Raw genomic sequence first — 20,060 nt, 5'->3', positions numbered from 1 at the left:
TTGAACTGAGACTGAAAAAAGGAATCAGGTTCCATCTTGCTACATCTTCCTTAATTTTTTTATATAAAGGCTGATAATTACATTCTGATAATTTTGCCAAATCTTTTGGCATAATGATGCCCAAATATTTGAAAGACTCTGTGTGCCATGCCCAGGGGTATCAACTTTCAATTTCTCTTGGTGGGCTATAGTAATATGAAAGTAATTGGGTTTTATCTACGTTGATCTTGTATCCTGATAATTGACCATATTGTTCAAAGGATTGCATCAATTTAGGTAAAGAGTATATTGATTGCTCTAGATAGATCAAAATGTCATCCGCATAACAAACCAATTTATGCTCTGTCCCTTTAATAGTAATTCCCCTGATATCTTCATTTTGTCTGATGTATTGAGCTAATGGTTCCAGATATAACGCGAAGAGTAGTGGTGACCATGTACAACCCGGTCTTGTGCCCCTTTCTAGGGTAAGACTAGCAGTAGGATTGTCATATAGTGTCTGTATAGTTTTAATAATTGTGTTTGGAAACCAAATCTATGTAAAACTCTGTAAAAAAAAAATTCCAATTAACCGAATTGAAAGCTTTTTTAGCGTCCACGCTTATCACTATTGCTTCGATTTTATTTTTTTGTATATGATCCATAATGTGAAGTGTCCTTCATATATTGTCTTGAGTCTGGTGTTGTCGTAGAAAACCTGTCTGATCATTATGTATCAGTATGGGTAGAAACTCCTCTAATTGTTTGGCCATGATGGAGGTAAATCAGGACATGATTTGAGAGTTAGGGGGCAAAAGTTTAAGGGAAACACGAGGGGGTATTTCTTTACTCAGAGAGTGATAGCTGTGTGGAATGAGCTTCCTGTAGAAGTAGTAGAGGCCAGTTCAGTTGTGTCATTTAAGGTAAAATTGGATAGGTATATGGACAGGAAAGGAGTGGAGGGTTATGGGCTGAGTGCGGGTAGGTGGGACTAGGTGAGATTAAGAGTTTGGCACGGACTAGGAGGGCCGGAATGGCCTGTTTCCGTGCTGTGATTGTTATATGGTTATATGGTTAAATAACCTATCATCTATATTAAGAACGGATATTGGTCTAAATGACCCGCATTCCATTTTATCCTTGCCTTCTTTCGGTATAGCTGAGATTATCGCTTCCTTCCAACTGGGTGGCATTTGTGCCTTTTTTAGAGCCCAGTTCAGTGTGGGGAGTAAAACAGGAATTAACTCATTTTTAAATTCTTTGTACCACTGTGCCGTATACCCATCTGATCCTGGTGACTTGCTTAATTTAAGCCTACTAATTGCAGCTTTTAATTCAACTTCAGTTATGTCAGCAGTCATCCTTCTATTTGGTTCTTCGCTTAAAGTGGGTAACTCTAGAGAATTCAAGAAGGTGTCAATTTGGGTTATGCTTCACCCTGGAACTTTGGAATATAGTGTTTTGTAAAACACTTCAAAAGCTTCTTGAATTTCACTTAGCTTATTTTTTATCATTTTCGTTCTTGGGTCCCTAATTCTATGAATTGTATTTTCTGCTATCTTTTTTTTTCAGTTTCGACATCAGTATTTTCATAGATTTTGATCCACTTTCGTAATGTCTCTGTTTCAGAAACATTGTTTTTCCTGATTCCTTGCGTAGCCAAATTATTTATTTCATTCCTAATTCTTTTAATTTCCCCTAATGTATCCTGTGCCAAATTCAATTTGTGTTTTTTCTCTAGTTCCTTCAGCCTATTTTGTAATTCCTCTGATGTTTTATTCCTTATTTTTTTCTTATATGAAGATATCGCTATAATTTTCCCTCTTAAGACCGCCTTCAGAGTATCCCATAAAATGGGAGGTGAAACCTCTCCATTATTATTAAATTCTAAGTAGAGACCAATTTCTTTTTTAATTTGTTCCTTAAAGTATGGATCATTGAGTAGACTTGAATTTAGTTTCCAAATAGTATTCTTTGGTTGTAGGTCAAAATCAACAAATAAATATATAGGTGCATGGTCACTTATATCAATTGTCCCAATTCCACAGGTGTTTATTTTATCTTTGTCTTTTCCAAATATTATGAAATAGTCTATTCTTGTATATACAGAATGGGGAGCAGAATAATGAGTGTAATCCCTTCTGTCAGGGAAAAGGTCCCTCCATATATCAATTAAACCAACATCCTCAAAAAGTGTATTAACTTTCTTATGTAAAGATTTTGTTTCATAGGTTTTTCTATTGGAAGAGTCTAACTTTGCTTGTAATTGTAAATTTAAGTTTCCCCCACATATCAGGAGACCTTCTGTTTCTGTTACCATAATATTTGTAATTTTCTGAAAGAAACTAATATCACTTCCTGGGGGTGCATATATATTCAATAGAGTAACTGAATTGCCATCTATATTCCCCATTACCAGAATATATCTGCCCTCTTTTTCTCCCATTTCGAATACTTTTTCAAAATTTAGCTTACTTGAGATAAGAATAGCAACTCCTCTCCTATGTCCTGATTTATAGGAGGAGAAAAACAGATTAGTGAAGCCCATTCTCTTTAGTTTTCCATGGTCATTATCACTTAAATGAGTTTCCTGTAAATATACTACATGGGCTTGTTCTTTTTTCATTTTGGATAAATTTCTCTTATGTTTGATTGGATTTAATAGCCCATTTACATTAAAAGAAATGAATTTTACCTTGTCCTGAGCCATCTGTATTTATCTGTCACTGTATCATTGAAATTAGAATAAAACTTAATCGATCTACTCCCTGAACAAATAAGAACCAAGAAACGCAAATAATAACAAAAATGGCAACGAACGTGTGATTCCAAGGCTGACGTCTCCAGTAGATGACCCTGCATTGAGCTCGAGGAAATGTCTAGCTGTGGGGGATAACCCCTCCTACTTGTGAGTTGAGGGCCCCCATTGCAGTATTCATAAAAGTCAGTGAACAAATTCATTACACAGAAAAGATTTCCCTGTGTACTCCTCCTATATATACATATATATATATATATATATATATATATACACACACACACACACACACACACATACACACACACATATATATATATATATATATATATATATATATATATATATACAAACACACATTACACACATACACATATATATATATTCTCATTTTGGTGGGGAAAAAGGAGTAAGTGAGCAAATAAAGAATAACAACTAAGTAATATAAAATCCACATTATAATAAGTATTTCTCGAGATAGGTATATCACTTTGTACTTTTGCTTCCTTTTAGCTTCTCAACATTTTTGAAGTTAGCCAAACCTTATGGCTCTTCTGGAGGGGGTGAGGACTGTCTTTGGGAAACTCCCGGTCTCTTCCTAATATATTTCCCTTGGCCTCCTCCTGTCTCCTGCCTTCTCGATTTTCACATTATTTCCCAAGCGGAGCGGGATAATTCCTCAGCCAGGCTTTCCCTCGTTTTGGTCACGCTGACGGGCAACCCTCTGGCCTTCATTTCTGTAGTCACCTCTTCCACTGTTTGGTACAATCGCGTCCCGTTGTCATAAAACACTCGAAGTTTAGCAGGGTACGGAGTTTGAAATCTAATCTTATTTTGCTTTAATACTCGCTTTACTTCAGAGTATTCTTTGCATTTCTGGAGGGCCGCGGGGGAGGGGGGTAATCTGGGTTTCGAAGATATTTGCCGCTTTGCCTGAACGAGGCCCAGCATCCGTCTCGCTAGCACGCGGTCGGGTCGGAGAGCCGCTCACTGCACTCCTCTCAGACTCAGGCTCCGCAGTGTCGCTTTTTAAATTTCCATTCCTTTTCCCCATTCTTGCCCCTCTTTTCAGTTCAAATATTTTTTGAAAAATATTATATTGATGGGTTAACGGGGCTTAATACGCGTTTTTCCGGAGGAGCTAGTGACTTAAGCTGCCATTCTTGACGATGATGTCACCGGAAAAACAACTTCCTCCTTTTCTGCAGCTGTGATGCTATCTCTGATCAGCAGTGCCATGCCCCCACCTCTTTTGCCTCCCTCCCTGTCCCTTCTGAAACATCTAAAACCCGGCACTCTAAGTAACCATTCCTGCCCCTGAGCCATCCAAGCCTCTGTAATGGCCACTACATCATAGCTCCAAGTACTGATCCACGCTCTATGCTCATCCACTTTATTCATGATGCTTCTTGCATTAAAATAGGCTCATCTCAAATCATCGGTCTGAGCACATCCCTTCTCCATCACCTGCCTATCCTCCCTCTTGCACTGTCTCCAAACTTCCTCTATTTGTGAGCCAACAGCCCCTTCCTCTGTCTCTTCAGTTCGGTTCCCAACCACCAGCAATTCTAGTTTAAACTCTCCCCAGTAGCCTTAGAAAACCTCCCTGCCAGGATGTTGGTCCCCCTGGGATTCAAATGCAGGTCACTTATTGTACAGGTCACACCTGCCCCAAGAGATCACAATGATTCTGCTCATCGAATCTCAGGGTTGTCAAAGGTAACACATAAGTACTTTGATAATCAATTTACTTTGACTTTAACTTTAAACTTGCTGCCAAAAGAGATGGTGGAGATCAGAAGTTGGTTCAACTGTTGTTTGTCATCTCCATCAATGACTTCGATGACAATGTTATTAATGTGGTTAGTAACTTTGAGAACAAGACCAAAAAGAGTAGTGTAGTGAACAGAAGAGAGTTGTCTAAACTTACGGATTCAAGATCAAATTGAGCAGTGGGTGAGAGAATGGCAAATTAAATTTAACTTGCATGAGTGCAATATCATAGAGTACAGACTCTCACTGTCCTGGACAACCTCCTCCCACTACTCCATCAGGGAGATGGTACGAGGGCCTGAATCGACTCTCACTGTCCTGGACAACCTCCTCCCACTACTCCATCAAGGAGATGGTACGAGGGCCTGAATCGACCCTCACTGTCCTGGGCAACCTCCTCCCACTACTCCATCAGGGAGATGGTATGAGGGCCTGAATCGACCCTCACTGTCCTGGGCAACCTCCTCCCACTACTCCATCAGGGAGATGGTACGAGGGCCTGAATCGACTCTCACTGTCCTGGACAACCTCCTCCCACTACTCCATCAGGGAGATGGTACGAGGGCCTGAATCGACCCTCACTGTCCTGGACAACCTCCTCCCACTACTCCATCAGGGAGATGGTACGAGGGCCTGAATCGACCCTCACTGTCCTGGGCAACCTCCTCCCACTACTCCATCAGGGAGATGGTACAAGAGGCTGAAAGCGCACATTCAACATTTTAAGAACATTGGGTTCATTTAAAGTGGAGACTGACAGGTTCTTGATTAGGTGTCAAAGGTTACGGGGAGAAGGCAGAAGAATAGGGTTGAGGGGGATAATAAATCAGCCATGATGGAATGGTGGAGCAGACTCGATGGGCTGAGTGGCCTAATTCTGCTCCTATGTCTCATAGTCTCCTTCTCCTCTGCCATCAGATTTGTGGGTGATCCATGAACTGACCTCACTACTTCATTCTCTTTTTGCACTATTTATCTTAGTTAATATAAACTCATTGTAACTCATAGTGATTTTCACCTATTGCACTGTATTGCTGCCACAAAACAACAATAACATTAATTCTGAATTCTGATTCTAGAAAACAGGCCCTTCAGCCCAACTCACACTTGCTGAACAGGATGTCCTTCTTAGCTACGTCTTATCCACCAGCTGCACCTCCCAACTCGACCCCTCCCTCATGCCCAGCTGGCACCTTCTGTCCATCATCACCTCCTCATCTGGATCAGCTACAAACTCCTGCCTTACACCCCTCTCTTCCCTTTCTACCAATGCTCTCCTCTCCGCATTCTCAGTCACTGAAGCAGGCTTTTGAAACGTCGACCATGACAAACGCTGCTTGACCCACAGATTTCTAACAGTACTTTATTTTCCCTCAAGGTCGCTGCACAGGTTGATAGGGAGGTTAAGAAGGCCTATGGGATGCTCGGCTTCATTAACAGGGGGATTGAGTTCAAGAGTAGAGAGGTCATGTTGCAACTCTACAAATCTCTGGTGAGACCACACTTAGAGTATTGTGTTCAATTCTGGTCACCTCATTATAGGAAGGATGTGGAAGCTATGGAGAGGGTGCAGAGGAGATTTACCAGGATGTTGCCTGGATTGGAGAACAAGTCATATGAAGCAATGTTAGCAGAGCTGGGACTTTTCTCTTTGGAGCGTAGAAGAATGAGAGGGGACTTGACAGAGGTCTACAAGATTATGAGAGGCATAGATACGGTGGATAGTCAGTACCTGTTTCCCAGGGCACCAATAGCAAACACCAGAGAGCATATGTACAAAATTAAGTGAGGGAAGTTTTGGGGAGACATCAGGGGTAAGTTTTTTACACAGAGGGTTGTGAGTGCCTGGAATGACTTGCCAGGGATGGTGGTGGAGGCTAAAACGTTAGGGGTATTTAAGAGCCTCTTGGACAGGCACATGAATGAAAGAAAAATGGAAGGTTATGGGGTAGTGTGGGTTTAGTACTATTTTTTAAGGATTATATGGGTCAGCACAACATGGAGGGCTGAAGAGCCTGTACTGTGCTGCAGTGTTCTATAGTTCTATGGTTCTATGGTTAAGTCCCACCATTGCCCGTCAGGGGTTTGTACGCTCATGATCATGTGGGTTTCCTCCAGGTGCTCTGGTTTCCTCCCACATTCCAAAGACGTACTGTTAGGGTTAGTGAGTTGTACCCATGCCATGTTGGCATCAGAATCATGCCAACACTTGCGGGATGCCCTCAGCACAACCCTTGCTGATTTGATTTGACATAAGCAACACATTTTACTGTTTTGGTGTACAGATGACAAATAAAACTTTTAATTTTCATCCTTAATTCCTGCGATAAGGAAAGCTTGTTATGGCTGTGGGGTGGTTTAGTTCAGAGCAAGAGGTGACATGATGGAAAATGATTAGGGGTTGAACAGTGAGGCTGATCTCAAGCTGGAGGCTCGAGGACTGGAAGGCACTGGGCTTAAGCCAGGGGGAACTAAATTATAGTGACCCGGTGAAAATATTTCCTCTCTGTGGGATTGTTTACACCTTGCCTAGTCACTGCATTGAGGATCGAGGAGGGAAGTGGATAAAGAAATTTACACAGCCATTGCTACCATCAGGGAGGTGATTCAGGATCCTGAAGGCACACACTCAATGCTTCAGGAACAGCTTTTTGCTGTGGGTCACCCCGGGTAATTTCTAAAGTAAGGACATGTTCGGCACAGCATTGTGGGCCGAAGGGCCTGAATTGTGCTGTAGGGTTTCTATGTTCCATATATATTTCTGATTGTAACAGTATTTTATGTATTACAACAAATTTCACAACATATGTCAGTGATAATTAACCTGATTCTGATTCTGAATTAGACCAGTGACACTGTGCAAAGCTTTTCTTTGTGTGCATTCCATACAAAAGGAACACAGAACACAGAGAGTTGTGGACACAGCTCAACACATCACAGAAACTAATCTCCCTCCTCGGAGACTGTCTACACTCTCACTGCCTCGGTAAAGCAGCTGGCATAATGAAAGTCCCCACCCACCCTGGACATTCTCTCTTCCATCAGGCAGGAGATTCAAAAAAGCCCGAAAGCATGTAGCACCAGGTTCAAGGACTACTTCTACCTGATTGTTATGCAAAGCGAATGCAATGCTAGTGTTCATTTTGAGGGGACTAGAATATAAATCCATGACCTAATGCTGAGTTCTTATAAGGTATTGGTCAGACCACACTTGAAGCAGTTTTAGGCCCCTTATCTAAGAAAAGATGTGCATTGGAGAGAGTCCACCAGAATTGTACACAAATGAAGTATGAGGAGCATTTGATGACTCTGGGCCTGTACTCTTTGGAGTTTAGAAGAATGAGGGGTGGAACTCATTAAAATCTATTGAATGTTGAAGTACCTAGATAGAGTGTATTTGGAGAGGATGTTTCCTATAGTGGGAGAGTCTAGAACCAGATGGCACAGCCTCAGAATATAATTCCGTTAGCCAGATGGTGGCAAATCTGTGGAATTCATTGCCACAGGCAGTTGTGGAGGCCAAGTCACTGGTATATTTAAAGCAGAGGCTGATAGGTTCTCGATTAGTCAGGGCATGAAAGGTTACAGAGAGAAGGCAGGAGAATGGGGTTGAAAAGGAAAATAAATCAGTCATGATGGAATGTCAGAGTAGACTCGATGGGCTGAATGGCCTGATTCTGCTCCTATGTCTTATGGTCTAAGACTATAAAATAGTTCCCTTGTACAATATAACAACTGTTGACCTTAAAATCTACCTCATTATGGCCTTGCACCTTGTCTGCCTGCACGGCACTTTCTCCGCAGCTGTGACATTTCATTCTGCATTGTTATTGTTTTACCTTGTTCCCCCTCAATGCACGGTGCAATGATCTGATCTGTACGAACAGTGTGTAAGGCAGGATTTTCACTGTATCTCAGTACATGAGACAATAATAAACCAATTCCGATTCCAATTCCAAACTGGTTTCATGAGGCATCTTAAAGTGGGATGGAGGTGGGGAGTTCAGAGAGGGACCCTGGCAGTCCAAACACCAGTTGAGAGATTAAATATGGGACTCTGAGATCAGAATTGGAGGAGTGCCAATATCTCGAAGGGTGGACCAGTAATTTTTCCCTCCCCCTCCCCTCTTCTAATCTCCACTCTGACCTCTTCTCTTTACCTGCTATCACCTCCTCCTTTACTTTCTCCAATGTTTCTCCACTATTTTCTCCACTATTATCAGATTCCCTCTTCTCCAGCCTTTTGGCTTTACCACCCATCATCTCCCAGCTTCTTACTTCATCAGCCTTCCCCCACCCAAATCATTTCACCTATCACCTTTTATCTTGTCTCCCTTCCCCTCCCCCCACCTTCTTATTCTGGCATCTTTCCCCTTCCTTTCCAGTCCTGACGAAGGGTCACGGCCCAAAACGTCGACTGTTTATTCACTTCCATCGATGCTGCCCGCCCTGCTGGGTTCCTCCAGCATTTTGTGTGCTGATCCTGAAGGGCTGACTGCTGGCAGGTTTTACAGAATCTGAGAGGTTGGAAGGACACCAAGGCGTCGTCTCATGCTGAGCTTGTCCTGAGAGTGAGAGCAGAGCGTGGAGCTGGCAGATGGGTCAGGGCCTATGGTGTCAGCATTACTCCATTAATCCGAGTTTATCTCCCCGCGGTGACAGTGGAGAGCCTTACAGCCAGAACTCACCGATGCTGAATTGTTCGGCACTCTTATCGACTTCGAAGAGGGTCCTTGTCCTCTGGTCATAGCGGAACCAGAAACCCAGCATCAAGATCACGAGGCCCAGGAGCTGAAAAACATCAACCAGATGCTTCTGAGGTCACAACACCACTTATGCCTAAAAGCAAACTGCTAGAGGGACTTTGGAACAGGGCTGCCACTTCAGCTTAGCAGTTAGCACAGCTCGGGGCCTCGGAGTTCAGTGCTCAGAGCTGGAGTCCTCTGTAAGCAGCTGTGTGTGTTCTTTCTGGTGTGAATGTGGGTTTCCTATGGTCCCTTTGGCTTTCGCTCAAAGTTCAAAGACATATCAGTTAGTATGTTAATGTTCCTGGAGCCCCACCCCCAACCCCTCTCCACCACTCCCCATCCCTCCACCCCCTCTACCCTCTCCTGACCCCTATCCACACCCTCCCCACCCCCTCTCCACCCTCTCCTCCCCATCCACACCCTCCCCACCCCCTCCTCCCCATCCACACTCTCCCCACTCCCTCCCCACCCTCTCCTCCCCATCCACACCCTCCCCACTCCCTCCCCACCCCCTCTCCTCCCCATCCACACCCTCCCCACCCCCTATCCACCCCCTCCTCCCCATCCACACTCTCCCCACCCTTTATCCACACCCTACCAAACTCCCTCTCCAACCTATTCCCATCCCACCACCCCTACTTCACTCCCTATCTACACCCTCCCCAGTCCCTCTCCACCCCCTATCCACACCCTCTCCACCTTCCCCACCCCCTATCCACCCCTCCCCACCCTCTATCCACACCCTCCCCACTCCCTCTCCACCCCCTATCCACACCCTCTCCACCTTCCCCACCCCCTATCCACCCCTCCCCACCCTCTATCCACACCCTACCAAACTCCCTCTCCAACCTATTCCCATCCCACCACTCCTACTTCACTCCCAATCTACACCCTCCCCAGTCCCTCTCCACCCCCTATCCACACCCTCTCCACCTTCCCCACCCCCTCTCCACCTCCTCCTCACCCCATCCTCACTCCTTCATCACACCCACCCCACCCCTCCCTGCATATCAACCTCAACAAAACCCATCCATTACATCCAACTATAACTCACAACTCCAACACTTAAACCCCACAGCACAGACCCTTACGGAAGGAGTTTATCAGCCACCCCACTGGGAACCTCTCTCTGTGCTCTACAGCTCTCAGCCCAGCATGAGACTCTTGCAGTCTACAACAATCTGGATGGTGGCAGCGGAGTGAAGCTGAACCCAGGATAACCAGGGTCTGAGATCAAAATCAAGTTCAAGTTTATTGTCATTCAACCATGTGCATTGTATACAGCTAAATGAAACATCGTTCCTCCCAGGGCCAAGGTACAAAACACAGCAGCAACAGTCACACACAGTGATGCACCATCAATAACTCACTCTGAGACGTAAGAAGCGAGATATCGGCTTTTATTGACTGGAAGAATGAACAACACTACATCCTGGAGAATGAAGCCGGGCTCAGGCCTCAATCGCCTTTATACAGGGGTCTGTGGGAGGAGCCACAGGAGCAGTCCAGACAGGTATATGTAGTTCACCACACACAGCACTTCGAGATATGCAATGCTGGCACAAAATAACATTAGCACAAGTCCCTGAGTGTCACAGCCTGAAGATTAATGGTGCATGGGATCTACTTTTCTGTAAGAACAAGCACATAGGAGTTCCTCACCTCACACTGGTTCAGTTGCAGGCAAAGGTAATCTAGTAAGTATTCCACTGGAGAACACGATTGATGGGAGAGCTGCTCAGCCGGGGTTAGCCTTTCAGCCTGGGTTCCAGTGCACTTACTGTGCGTCTGATTTCTCTCACACTGCTTTTGGCACCTCCTTCTCCAGGTGGAGCATTTTGTAATATTAATGTCCAACAGGGTCTTGCAATCATGAGAAAAATGTTTAAAACAAACATTTGCACCATTTGTTGGACCCAGAGAGGCTGCTACCTTACCAGCATAGATATGCGTGGACACGACTCTGTCCCACATACACAGGAAGGGTGTATCCACCCAGGGAGCCACATGAGAGGAATGGTGCTAAGGTTTAAAACAAAGTTAGCCGCTTCTTTGTAGTGCGGAGGGAAGAGCAATCTTGGAATTCACATTTTCGAGATCCGTAAAGTAATGTTGCAGTTCTGTAAAACCCTGGTTAGACCACACTTGTAATACTGTGTTCAGTTCTGATTGCCTCATTATAAGAAGGATGTGGAAGCTTTAGAGAGTGTGCAGAGGAGACCTACCAGGATTAGAAAGCATGTCTGCATGATGCAGGGATTAGAGAGCAGGTCTTATGAGAATAGATTTTTTTCTCCTTGGAGTGAAGGATGATGAGAGTTGACTTGATAGATGTGTACAAGAAAATAAGAGGCACAGATAAAATAACCAATCAGTCTCATAAGGCACGACTTATCCTTGACAAAACCATGCTGACTATCCCTAATCAGATTATGTCTCTCCAAATGCTCAGAAACCTGTACAAAAAGGACGGGTTGCACTTGAATCCGAGAGGGACCACTATTCTGGTGGGGAGGTTTGCTAATGCTATTGGGAAGGGTTTAAACTACATTTGCAGGGGGGTGGGAACCAAAATGAAGAGGCAGAGGATGGGGAGGTTGGAGCACAAGTAGAGACAGCTTGTAGGGAGTTTGTGAGGAAGGATAGGCAGATGTTAGAGCAAAGATGCACTCAGCCTGATGGTTTGAGATGTGTCTATTTTAATGCAAGGAGTATCATAAACAAGGCGGATGAACAGAGTGTGGATCAATATGTGGAACTGTGATGTTGTGGCCATTACAAAGACCTGGATGTCTCAGGGGCAGGAATGGTTGCTGAATGTGCCAGGCTTTAGATGTTTCAAAAACAACAGAGAGGGAGGCAAAAGAGAGGGGGGCTTAGCATTGCTAATTAGGGACAGTGTCACGGCTGCAGAAACAGAGGAAGCCATGGAGGGATGGTCTACTGAGTCAGAAACAGGAAAGGGGCAATAACTCTACTGGGGGTTTTTATAGCCCCCCCCCCCCCGCCCCCAATAGTAACACGGATATTGAGGAGCAGATAGGGAGGCAGATTCTGGAATGGAGCAATAATAATAGGGTTGTTGTGATGGGAGATTTTAACTTTCATAATATTGACTGGCATCTCCTTAGCACAAGGGGTTTAGGTGGGGTGGAGTTTGTTAGGTGTGTTCAGGAAGGTTTCCTGACACAATATGTAGATAAGCCAGCTAGAGGAGAGGCTGTACTTGATCTGGTATTGGGAAATACACTTTGTCAGATGTCAGATCTCTTGGTGGGTGAGCATTTTGGAGGTAGTGACCACAACTCTGTCTCCTTCACCATTGCACTGGAGAGGGATAGGAGCAGACAATTTGGTAATTTATTTTTATTGAAGTTTATCATCAAACAAACATTTCCATAAGATGTATTTCAGATACTGTATATATATTCATATTTGCCACAAATCTCTTACTTTCTAAGGGTATTTCACATTTAAAGATATCCTGTAGGGCATTGTGTATCCCACTCCAATAATCTTTGATAATGGGGCAATCTCAGAAAATATGATAATGGTTTGCATTTTGATTTCCACAATTTCTCCAGCAAACAGGGAGGTTACTATCATAATGGGATTTCTGAGAGGGTGTAATAAAATATCTTATCAAGTTTTTCCATCCAAACTCCCTCCATTTCTGTGAACTGGTACACTTCCATTGATATCTCCATATTGTTGTCCATTCTTCCTCAGATATAATTATCCCTCTTTCCTTCTCCCATTTTGTTTTAATGTATGAAGTCGAATGTGTTTTAAGATTTGACAACCCCTTATACATGCTTGAAATGATTCTACTACCATTGTCTGAATTATACGCTTTTCTAAATAGCTCTATCAAACATGTACTTGCCTTGGTTACATTTTTAACCCTCTTATTAACATACTGTTGCATCTGTAAATACTGATAAAAGTCTTGTTTTTCTAATAAGTGTTTCTCTTTTAGCATTTCAAAACTGAACAGTGTCCCTTCTTTCATTATATTGCAAAGAACTGTTAGTCCTTTAGCTGTCCAGTCCTTAAATCTCGCATTCATTTTATTTGGCATAAAATCCGAGTCATACGCACACCATTTAAGAATTGCATTATCTCCCTCTAGTTTATATTCCTTTATAATAGTTTTCCATATTTTAAGAGTCCATTTCACCTATAGATTATCAATAGTATTTATGTAACTTTGTAGGTTGTTATCAGCCAAAATTGCCTGAGGAGCAGACAATTTGGAAAAAAAATTAATTGGGGTAGGGGAAATATGAAGCTATTAGGCAGGAACTTTGGGAGCATAAAGAGCAAGAAAAGCAAGAGGATAAAACGTGAGAGAATAGGACCAATCAAGTGCAACGTTGGAAAAGTGTGTATGGAACTGGAGGAGGTAGCAGAGATAGAATACTTTGCTTCAGTATTCACTATGGAAAAGGATCTTGGTGATTGTAGGGATGACTTAGAGCGGGCTGAAAAATTTGAGCATATAGACATTAAAAAAGAGGATGTGCTGGAGATTTTGAAAAACATTAACTTAGATAAGTAAAAACACAAAATGCTGGCAGAATTCAGTAGGCCAGACAGCATCTATGGGAGGAGGTAGTGACGACGTTTCGGGCCGAAACTCTTCATCAGGAGTGAAGTAACATGGGATGGTCGAGGGGGGATAAGAAGTGGGGGGAGGGATGAAGTAGGGAGCTGGGAAGTGATAGGCTGAAGGGAACTGGGCTAGGGGGAAGGTGGAGAATTATGGGAAATAAAAGAGAAAGAAAGGTAGGGCTGGGGGGAGATTATAGTGAGGGGGGAAAAAGAGAGAGAAAGAGAACCAGACTAAAATTATAGATAGGGATGGGGTAAGGGGGGGGGGCAGGGGTATCAACGGAGGTCAGTGAGTTGGATGTTCATGCTGGCAGGTAGGAAGCTACCTAGGCGGGAGATAAGGTATTGCTCAGAGGAGGCTATGGACAGGCATATCGGAGTGGGAGTGGTCTGTGGAATTGAAGTGTGTGGCCACAGGGAGATCCCGCCACTGCTGGAGGACCGAGCGCCGGTGTTCAGCGAAACAGTCTCCCAGTCTGCGGCGGGTCTCCCCAATGTATAAATGGCCACATTGGGAGCACCAGATGCAGTATATCACCCCAGTTGATCCACAGGTGAAGTGGTGCCTCACCTGAAAGGACTGTCTGGGGCCTGGGATGGTGGTGAGGGAAGAAGTGTGGGGGCAGGTGTAGTACTTCTTCCGTTTGCAGGGATGAGTGCCCAGAGGGAGGTCCATGGGGAGGGATGGGGGGGATGAATGGACAAGGGAGTCGCGTAGGGAGCGATCCCTGCGGAAAGCCGAGAGTGGGGGGAGGGGAAGATGTGTCTGGTGATGGGATCCCGTAGGAGGTGGCGGAAGTTACGGAGGATTATGCGTTGGATCTGTAGGCTGGTAGGGTGATAGGTGAGGACCGGGGGACTCTATCCCTGGTGGGCTGGCGGGGGGATGGGGTGAGGGCAGAGGTGCGTGAAATACGGGAGATGCGATGGAGGGCAGAGTTGATAGTGGACGAAGGGAAGTCCCTTTCTTTAAAAAAGGAAGACATCTCCTTTGTCCTAGAATGAAAGGCCTCATCCTGAGAGCAGATGCGGCAGAGGCGGAGGAATTGAGGGAAAGGGATAGCATTTTTGCAGGAGACAGGGTGGGAGGAGGAATAGTCTAGGTAGCTGTGGGAGTTAGTAGGTTTGTGGTAGACATTGGTGGATAGGCTGTCTTCAGAGATAGAAACAGAAAGATCTAGAAAGGGGAGGGAGGTGTCAGAAATAGACCAGATGAATTTGAGGGCGGGGTGAAAGTTGGAGGTGAAGTTAATGAAGTCGACGAGCTCAGCATGTGGTCGATATAATGTAAGAAAAGAGGAGGACAGATACTGGTGTAGGCTTGGAACATAGATTGCTCCACATGGCCGACAAAAAGGCAGGCGTAGCTAGGACCCATGCGGGTGCCCATGGCTACACCTTTAGTTTGGAGGAAGAGCTCACGTATACACATGACTGTGTGGCTAGGCATAACTCAAATACCTTCTACGAATTTGCTGATGATACAACCATTGCCGGTGGAATCTCAGGTGGTGATGAGAGGGCGTACAGGAGTGAGATATGACAACTAGTGGAGTGGTGCCGCAGCAACAAATTGGCACTCAATGTCAGTAAGACTAAAGAGCTGATTGTGGACTTCAGGAAGGGTAAGACGAAGGAACACATACCAATCCTCATAGAGGGATCAGAAGTGGAGGGAGTGAGCAGCTTCAAGTTCCTGGGTGTCAAGATCTCTGAGGATCCAACCTGGTCCCAACATATCAATGTAGTTATAAAGAACGCAAGACAGCGGCTATACTTCATTAGGAGTTTGAAGAGATTTGACGTCAACAAATACACTCAAAAACTTCTATAGTTGTACCATGGAGAGCATTCTGACAGGCTGCATCACTGTCTGGTATGGAGGGGCTACTGCACAGGACCAAAAGAAGCTTCAGAAGGCTGTAAATCTAGTCAGCTCCATCTTGGGTACTAGTCTACAAAGTATCCAGGACATCTTTAAGGAGCGGTGTCTCAGAAAGGCAGCGTCCATTATTAAGGACCTCCAGCACCCTATTCTCACTGTTACCATCAGGTAGGTCAGGGGTCACCAACCTTTTTTGCACCGCAGACTGGTTTAATATTGACAATATTCTTGCGGACTGGCCAATGTGAGGGGGGGGGGGGTGTGGGTGTTAATCACGGCCGGAATATAGGTGATAAGTCAACTATGGGTCACTTATAAGTGGCTAATACACTCAATTTCGTTTCTAAAAGGGTTTATCTAATGAATTTAATATTAAACACACAGCTCATATTTTCCTCGTATGAATATAGTGATAAGTCAATTATAACTCACTGATAAGTCAATAGCATCATAACATTTTAAGTAACGTTTGGATATTAAACACACAGCACATATTCTCCTCGCATGAACATATAAAATCATTGCAACACACCAGTGAGAGAACAAGGTAAGGGCCGGAGGTCCCCGTGCCGGACCACGGCGGTCGCAGTCCGGAGAGAGCAACCGACCGAGCGAGGAGTGCAACAGGGCGCGTGTCCACCCCCCCCCCCCCCCCCATAGGTAGGTGGGATCTATCGATGGACAAAAGTTTGGCTTGAGGGATGACTTTCAGTAGATCGCAGCGAGGTAGCTGCTCTGCTACTTACGAAACCCTGAGCCTGAATTAGGTCGTCTGCGAATATTTTAGCACCGGGTTCCCCACGAACATTCGGTGTGCTAAACAGGTTTAGAGGCGGCGCCCATCTGTCCGCGCTCCAGACTGGTAGCAACGGCACTTCCCACCGGCTGTGCAAGGCAGCTGGTTACCTGAGGCCAACCAGTGATTCCTGGCACGAGGGTATCACTGTGTGTAGGTGACTGATGACTGTGCATGCGTTCAAGTTCAACAGTGCGCGTGACAGGGAATGAGGAAAGGTGCAGCTGACTCATATCGTTTCATATCGACAAATCATACTGTTTCCTCACGGCCCGGTAGCACATGCTTTGTGGCCTGGTGGTTGGGGACCACTGAGGTAGGAGGTACAGAAGCCTGAAGGCACACACTCAGCGATTCAGGAACAGCTTCTTCCCCTCTGCCATCTGATTCCTAAATGGACACTGAAGCTTTGGACACTATCTCACTTTTTTAATATACAGTATTTCTGTTTTTGCACATTTTTAAAAATCTATTCAATATACATAATTGATTTACTTGTTTATTTATTATGTTTTATTTATTATTTTCTCTCTCTTTGCTAGATTATGTATTGCATTGAACTGCTGCTGCTAAGTTAACAAATTTCACATCACATGCCAGTGATAATAAACCTGATTCTGATTCTGATTCTAAGTGTGAGGTGGTTCATTTTGGTAGGTCAAATTTGAAGACAGAATATAATATTAATGGTAAGACTCTTGGCAGTGTGGAGGATCTGGAGAGATCTTGGGGTCTGTGTCTATAGGACACTCAAAGCTGCTATGCAGGTTTCAGTGTTGTTAAGAAGGCATATGGTGTATTGGCAGTCATCAGCTATGGGATTGAATTCAAGAGCCGTGAGGTAATGTTACATCTATATAAGACCTTGGTCAGACCCCACTGGGAGTACTGTGTTCAGTTCTGGTCACCTCACTACAGGAAGGATGTGGATACTATGGAGAGAGTGCAGAGGAGATTTACAAAGATATTGCCTGGATTGGAGAGTGTGCCTTATGAGAATAGGTTGAGTGAACTTGGCCTTTTCTTCCAGGAGCGACGGAGGATGAGAGGTGACCTGATAGAGGTGTGTAAGATGATGAGAGGCATTGATCGTGTTGATAGGCAGAGGCTTTTTCCCAGGGCTGAAATGGCTAACATGAGGGGGAATAGTTTTAAGGTGCTTGGAAATAGGTACAGAGGGGATGTCAGAGGTAAGTTTTTCACACAGAGTGGTGGGTGCATGGAATGCACTGCCGGTGACGGTGGTAGAAGCGGATACAATAGGATATTTTAAGAGCCTCTTAGATAGGTACATGGAGTTTAGAAACATAGAGGGCTATGCAGTAGGGAAATTCTAGGCAGTTTCTAGAGTAGGTTACACGGTCGGTACAACATTGTGGGCTGAAGGGCCTGTAATGTGCTGTAAATTTCTTATGTTCTATTTTCTATGTTCTAGATAGAGTGGACAGTCAGGACTTTTTTCCTAGAGCGGAATAATTTTTCTGGGGCGAATACTGGGGACATAATTTTAGGATGATTGGAGGAAAGTACAGGGTAGATGTCAGAGGTAGGTTTTTTACACAGCAGATGGTGAATGTGTGGAACATCTTGTCAAGGTAATGGTAATGGATATCTAAGAGACTCACTGGTGTTGGGGATGGAGAAGGAATGGTTGATATTTTGGGTTGAAACATTATGTCAGAGCTGAGAATGGAGAAGGGAGAAAGTCAGTCAAATAGCAGTACTTAAACGCATTTGGACAGGCATTATTTAATTATTTTCCCCCTCTTCCTTCTAACCTATGCACTCTAGTTCCCCTTCACTGTGAAAAACACTCACCCTACCTATTTGGCATGATTGTGAACACCCCTACAAGGTCACCCTTCAATCTCCTGCGCTCCAAGCAATTAAGTCCTAACCTGTCTGACATCTCCCTTTAACTTGGGTTCTCGAGTCCTGGCAACATCCTTGTAAATCTTCTCTGCACTCTCTCCAGTTTAATGATGTATTTCCTATAACAGGGAGATCAAAACTGTACACAGCACCGTGACCGCGGTCTCACCAACATCTTGTACAACAGGGAGGGGACAGGAAGCAGGAAAGCACGGGCTGGTTACTTTAGCAGCTGTCACAAGGAAAAACATCAGCAGATATTGGAGTATAGATTGAGTGGACAGCCAGAGACTTTTCCCTGAGCGGAAATGGCTAATACAAGAGGGGATACTTTTAAGATGATTGATAAAATATAGTTTATGTCAGAGCAAAATTTGTTACAGGGAGTGGTGGTTGTGTGGAATGCCCTGCCAGGGGTGGTGGTGGAGGCAGATACATCAGGGACATTTAAAAGACTCTTAAGCATGTGGATGAAAGAAAAATGGAGAGCTATGGGGAGGGAGGGTCAGATTGATCACAGAATAGTTTAAAAGGTTGGCACAACATCGTGGGCCAAAGGGCCTGTACTGTTCCATACTCTATGAAAGTTGACACTACTGAATGTATTGACCCTGGACATAAAAGGTTTGGCACTGTTTTATCTTTGGAATGTATCTTTATTATGAATGAAGTTTGTTTTTGTAATAATGAAAAGGCACTACCGCAGTCTTACCAACTCCCAATGTTAAGGAAGGAACTGGTGTTGCTTCCTGCAAGCCTGAGTCACAAACTTCACCAACAACTTAGAAACATAGAGGGCTATGGGTAACCCTGGGTCATTTCTAAGGTAAGGACATGTTTGGCACATCTTTGTGGCTGAAGGGACTGTATTGTGCTGTAGGTTTTCTATGTTTCTAAGTTCCACACCGCCTTCAAATTTACGTAGTCCATCTCTGAGCCCTCTCTCCCTTTATCTGAGTTCACAACTTTCTGCAGCTTCGTTCAGTCCTGCGCAGTCCCCCCCCACCCCCCAACAGATGATGATGCAGGTAGTTGATGCCTCTTCTAGGAGAAGATCCTTCCTCTCCAGGGGTGGGGTGTTTGGAGCTTCTGATGACATTTCTGGGAGGGGGTTGCTAGCCCCACGGCCAACCCTCCACCTTTCGCAGCCAAACTCGGGACCTATCCATGGTGAATTCCCCACTGTAAACTATCCCAGGTGGGGTCAGGTATCTGGAGTTTGGGAAACCATTTGCAGAACATCTGAAGATAGGAATGATTTCAGTCCTCCATCTAGTTTTACATTTGTTTTTCTTCATTTTAATTCACAGTGGTCACCTTTAAGACATGACCTGCTATGTGATCATTTTACACAATTTCAATTATCAAAGCTTCTCAGTATCTCTACAGTTGCATCACAAACAAAAGTTCAGAACCTGCAGATAATAGTAAAGTTCAGGAAAAAATAATCGTTGTCTCAGTAAAGATAATCGAAGACCCTAATGACCCCTGACATTCTCTCTTCTCCCCCAGATGTATCATGGTTTGGTACGGCAACAGTTCTGCCTGCGACCACAAGAAACTGCAGAGAGTCCTCCCTATGGACTCTGTCTGCACTTCTCGCTGCCTCAGTGAAGGAGCCAACATAATCAAAGA

At 44.4% G+C, this 20,060-nt stretch overlaps 1 protein-coding gene across 1 annotated transcript in view; it reads right to left on the bottom strand.

Moving 5' to 3' along the window:
- Positions 1 to 20,060, bottom strand: part of LOC140734995 (CD9 antigen-like) — a 52,551-nt gene that overhangs the window by 28,325 nt on the left and 4,166 nt on the right. Inside the window, exon 2 of the mRNA XM_073059791.1 lies at positions 9,199 to 9,301. Within this exon, the coding sequence (XP_072915892.1) occupies positions 9,199 to 9,301 (103 nt within the window). The remainder of the gene's footprint in view (positions 1 to 9,198; positions 9,302 to 20,060) is intronic.

The sequence above is a fragment of the Hemitrygon akajei genome, chromosome 10, assembly GCF_048418815.1.
Source record: "Hemitrygon akajei chromosome 10, sHemAka1.3, whole genome shotgun sequence".
NCBI lineage: Eukaryota > Metazoa > Chordata > Chondrichthyes > Myliobatiformes > Dasyatidae > Hemitrygon > Hemitrygon akajei.
This window is presented reverse-complemented; position numbering and strand designations above follow the sequence as displayed.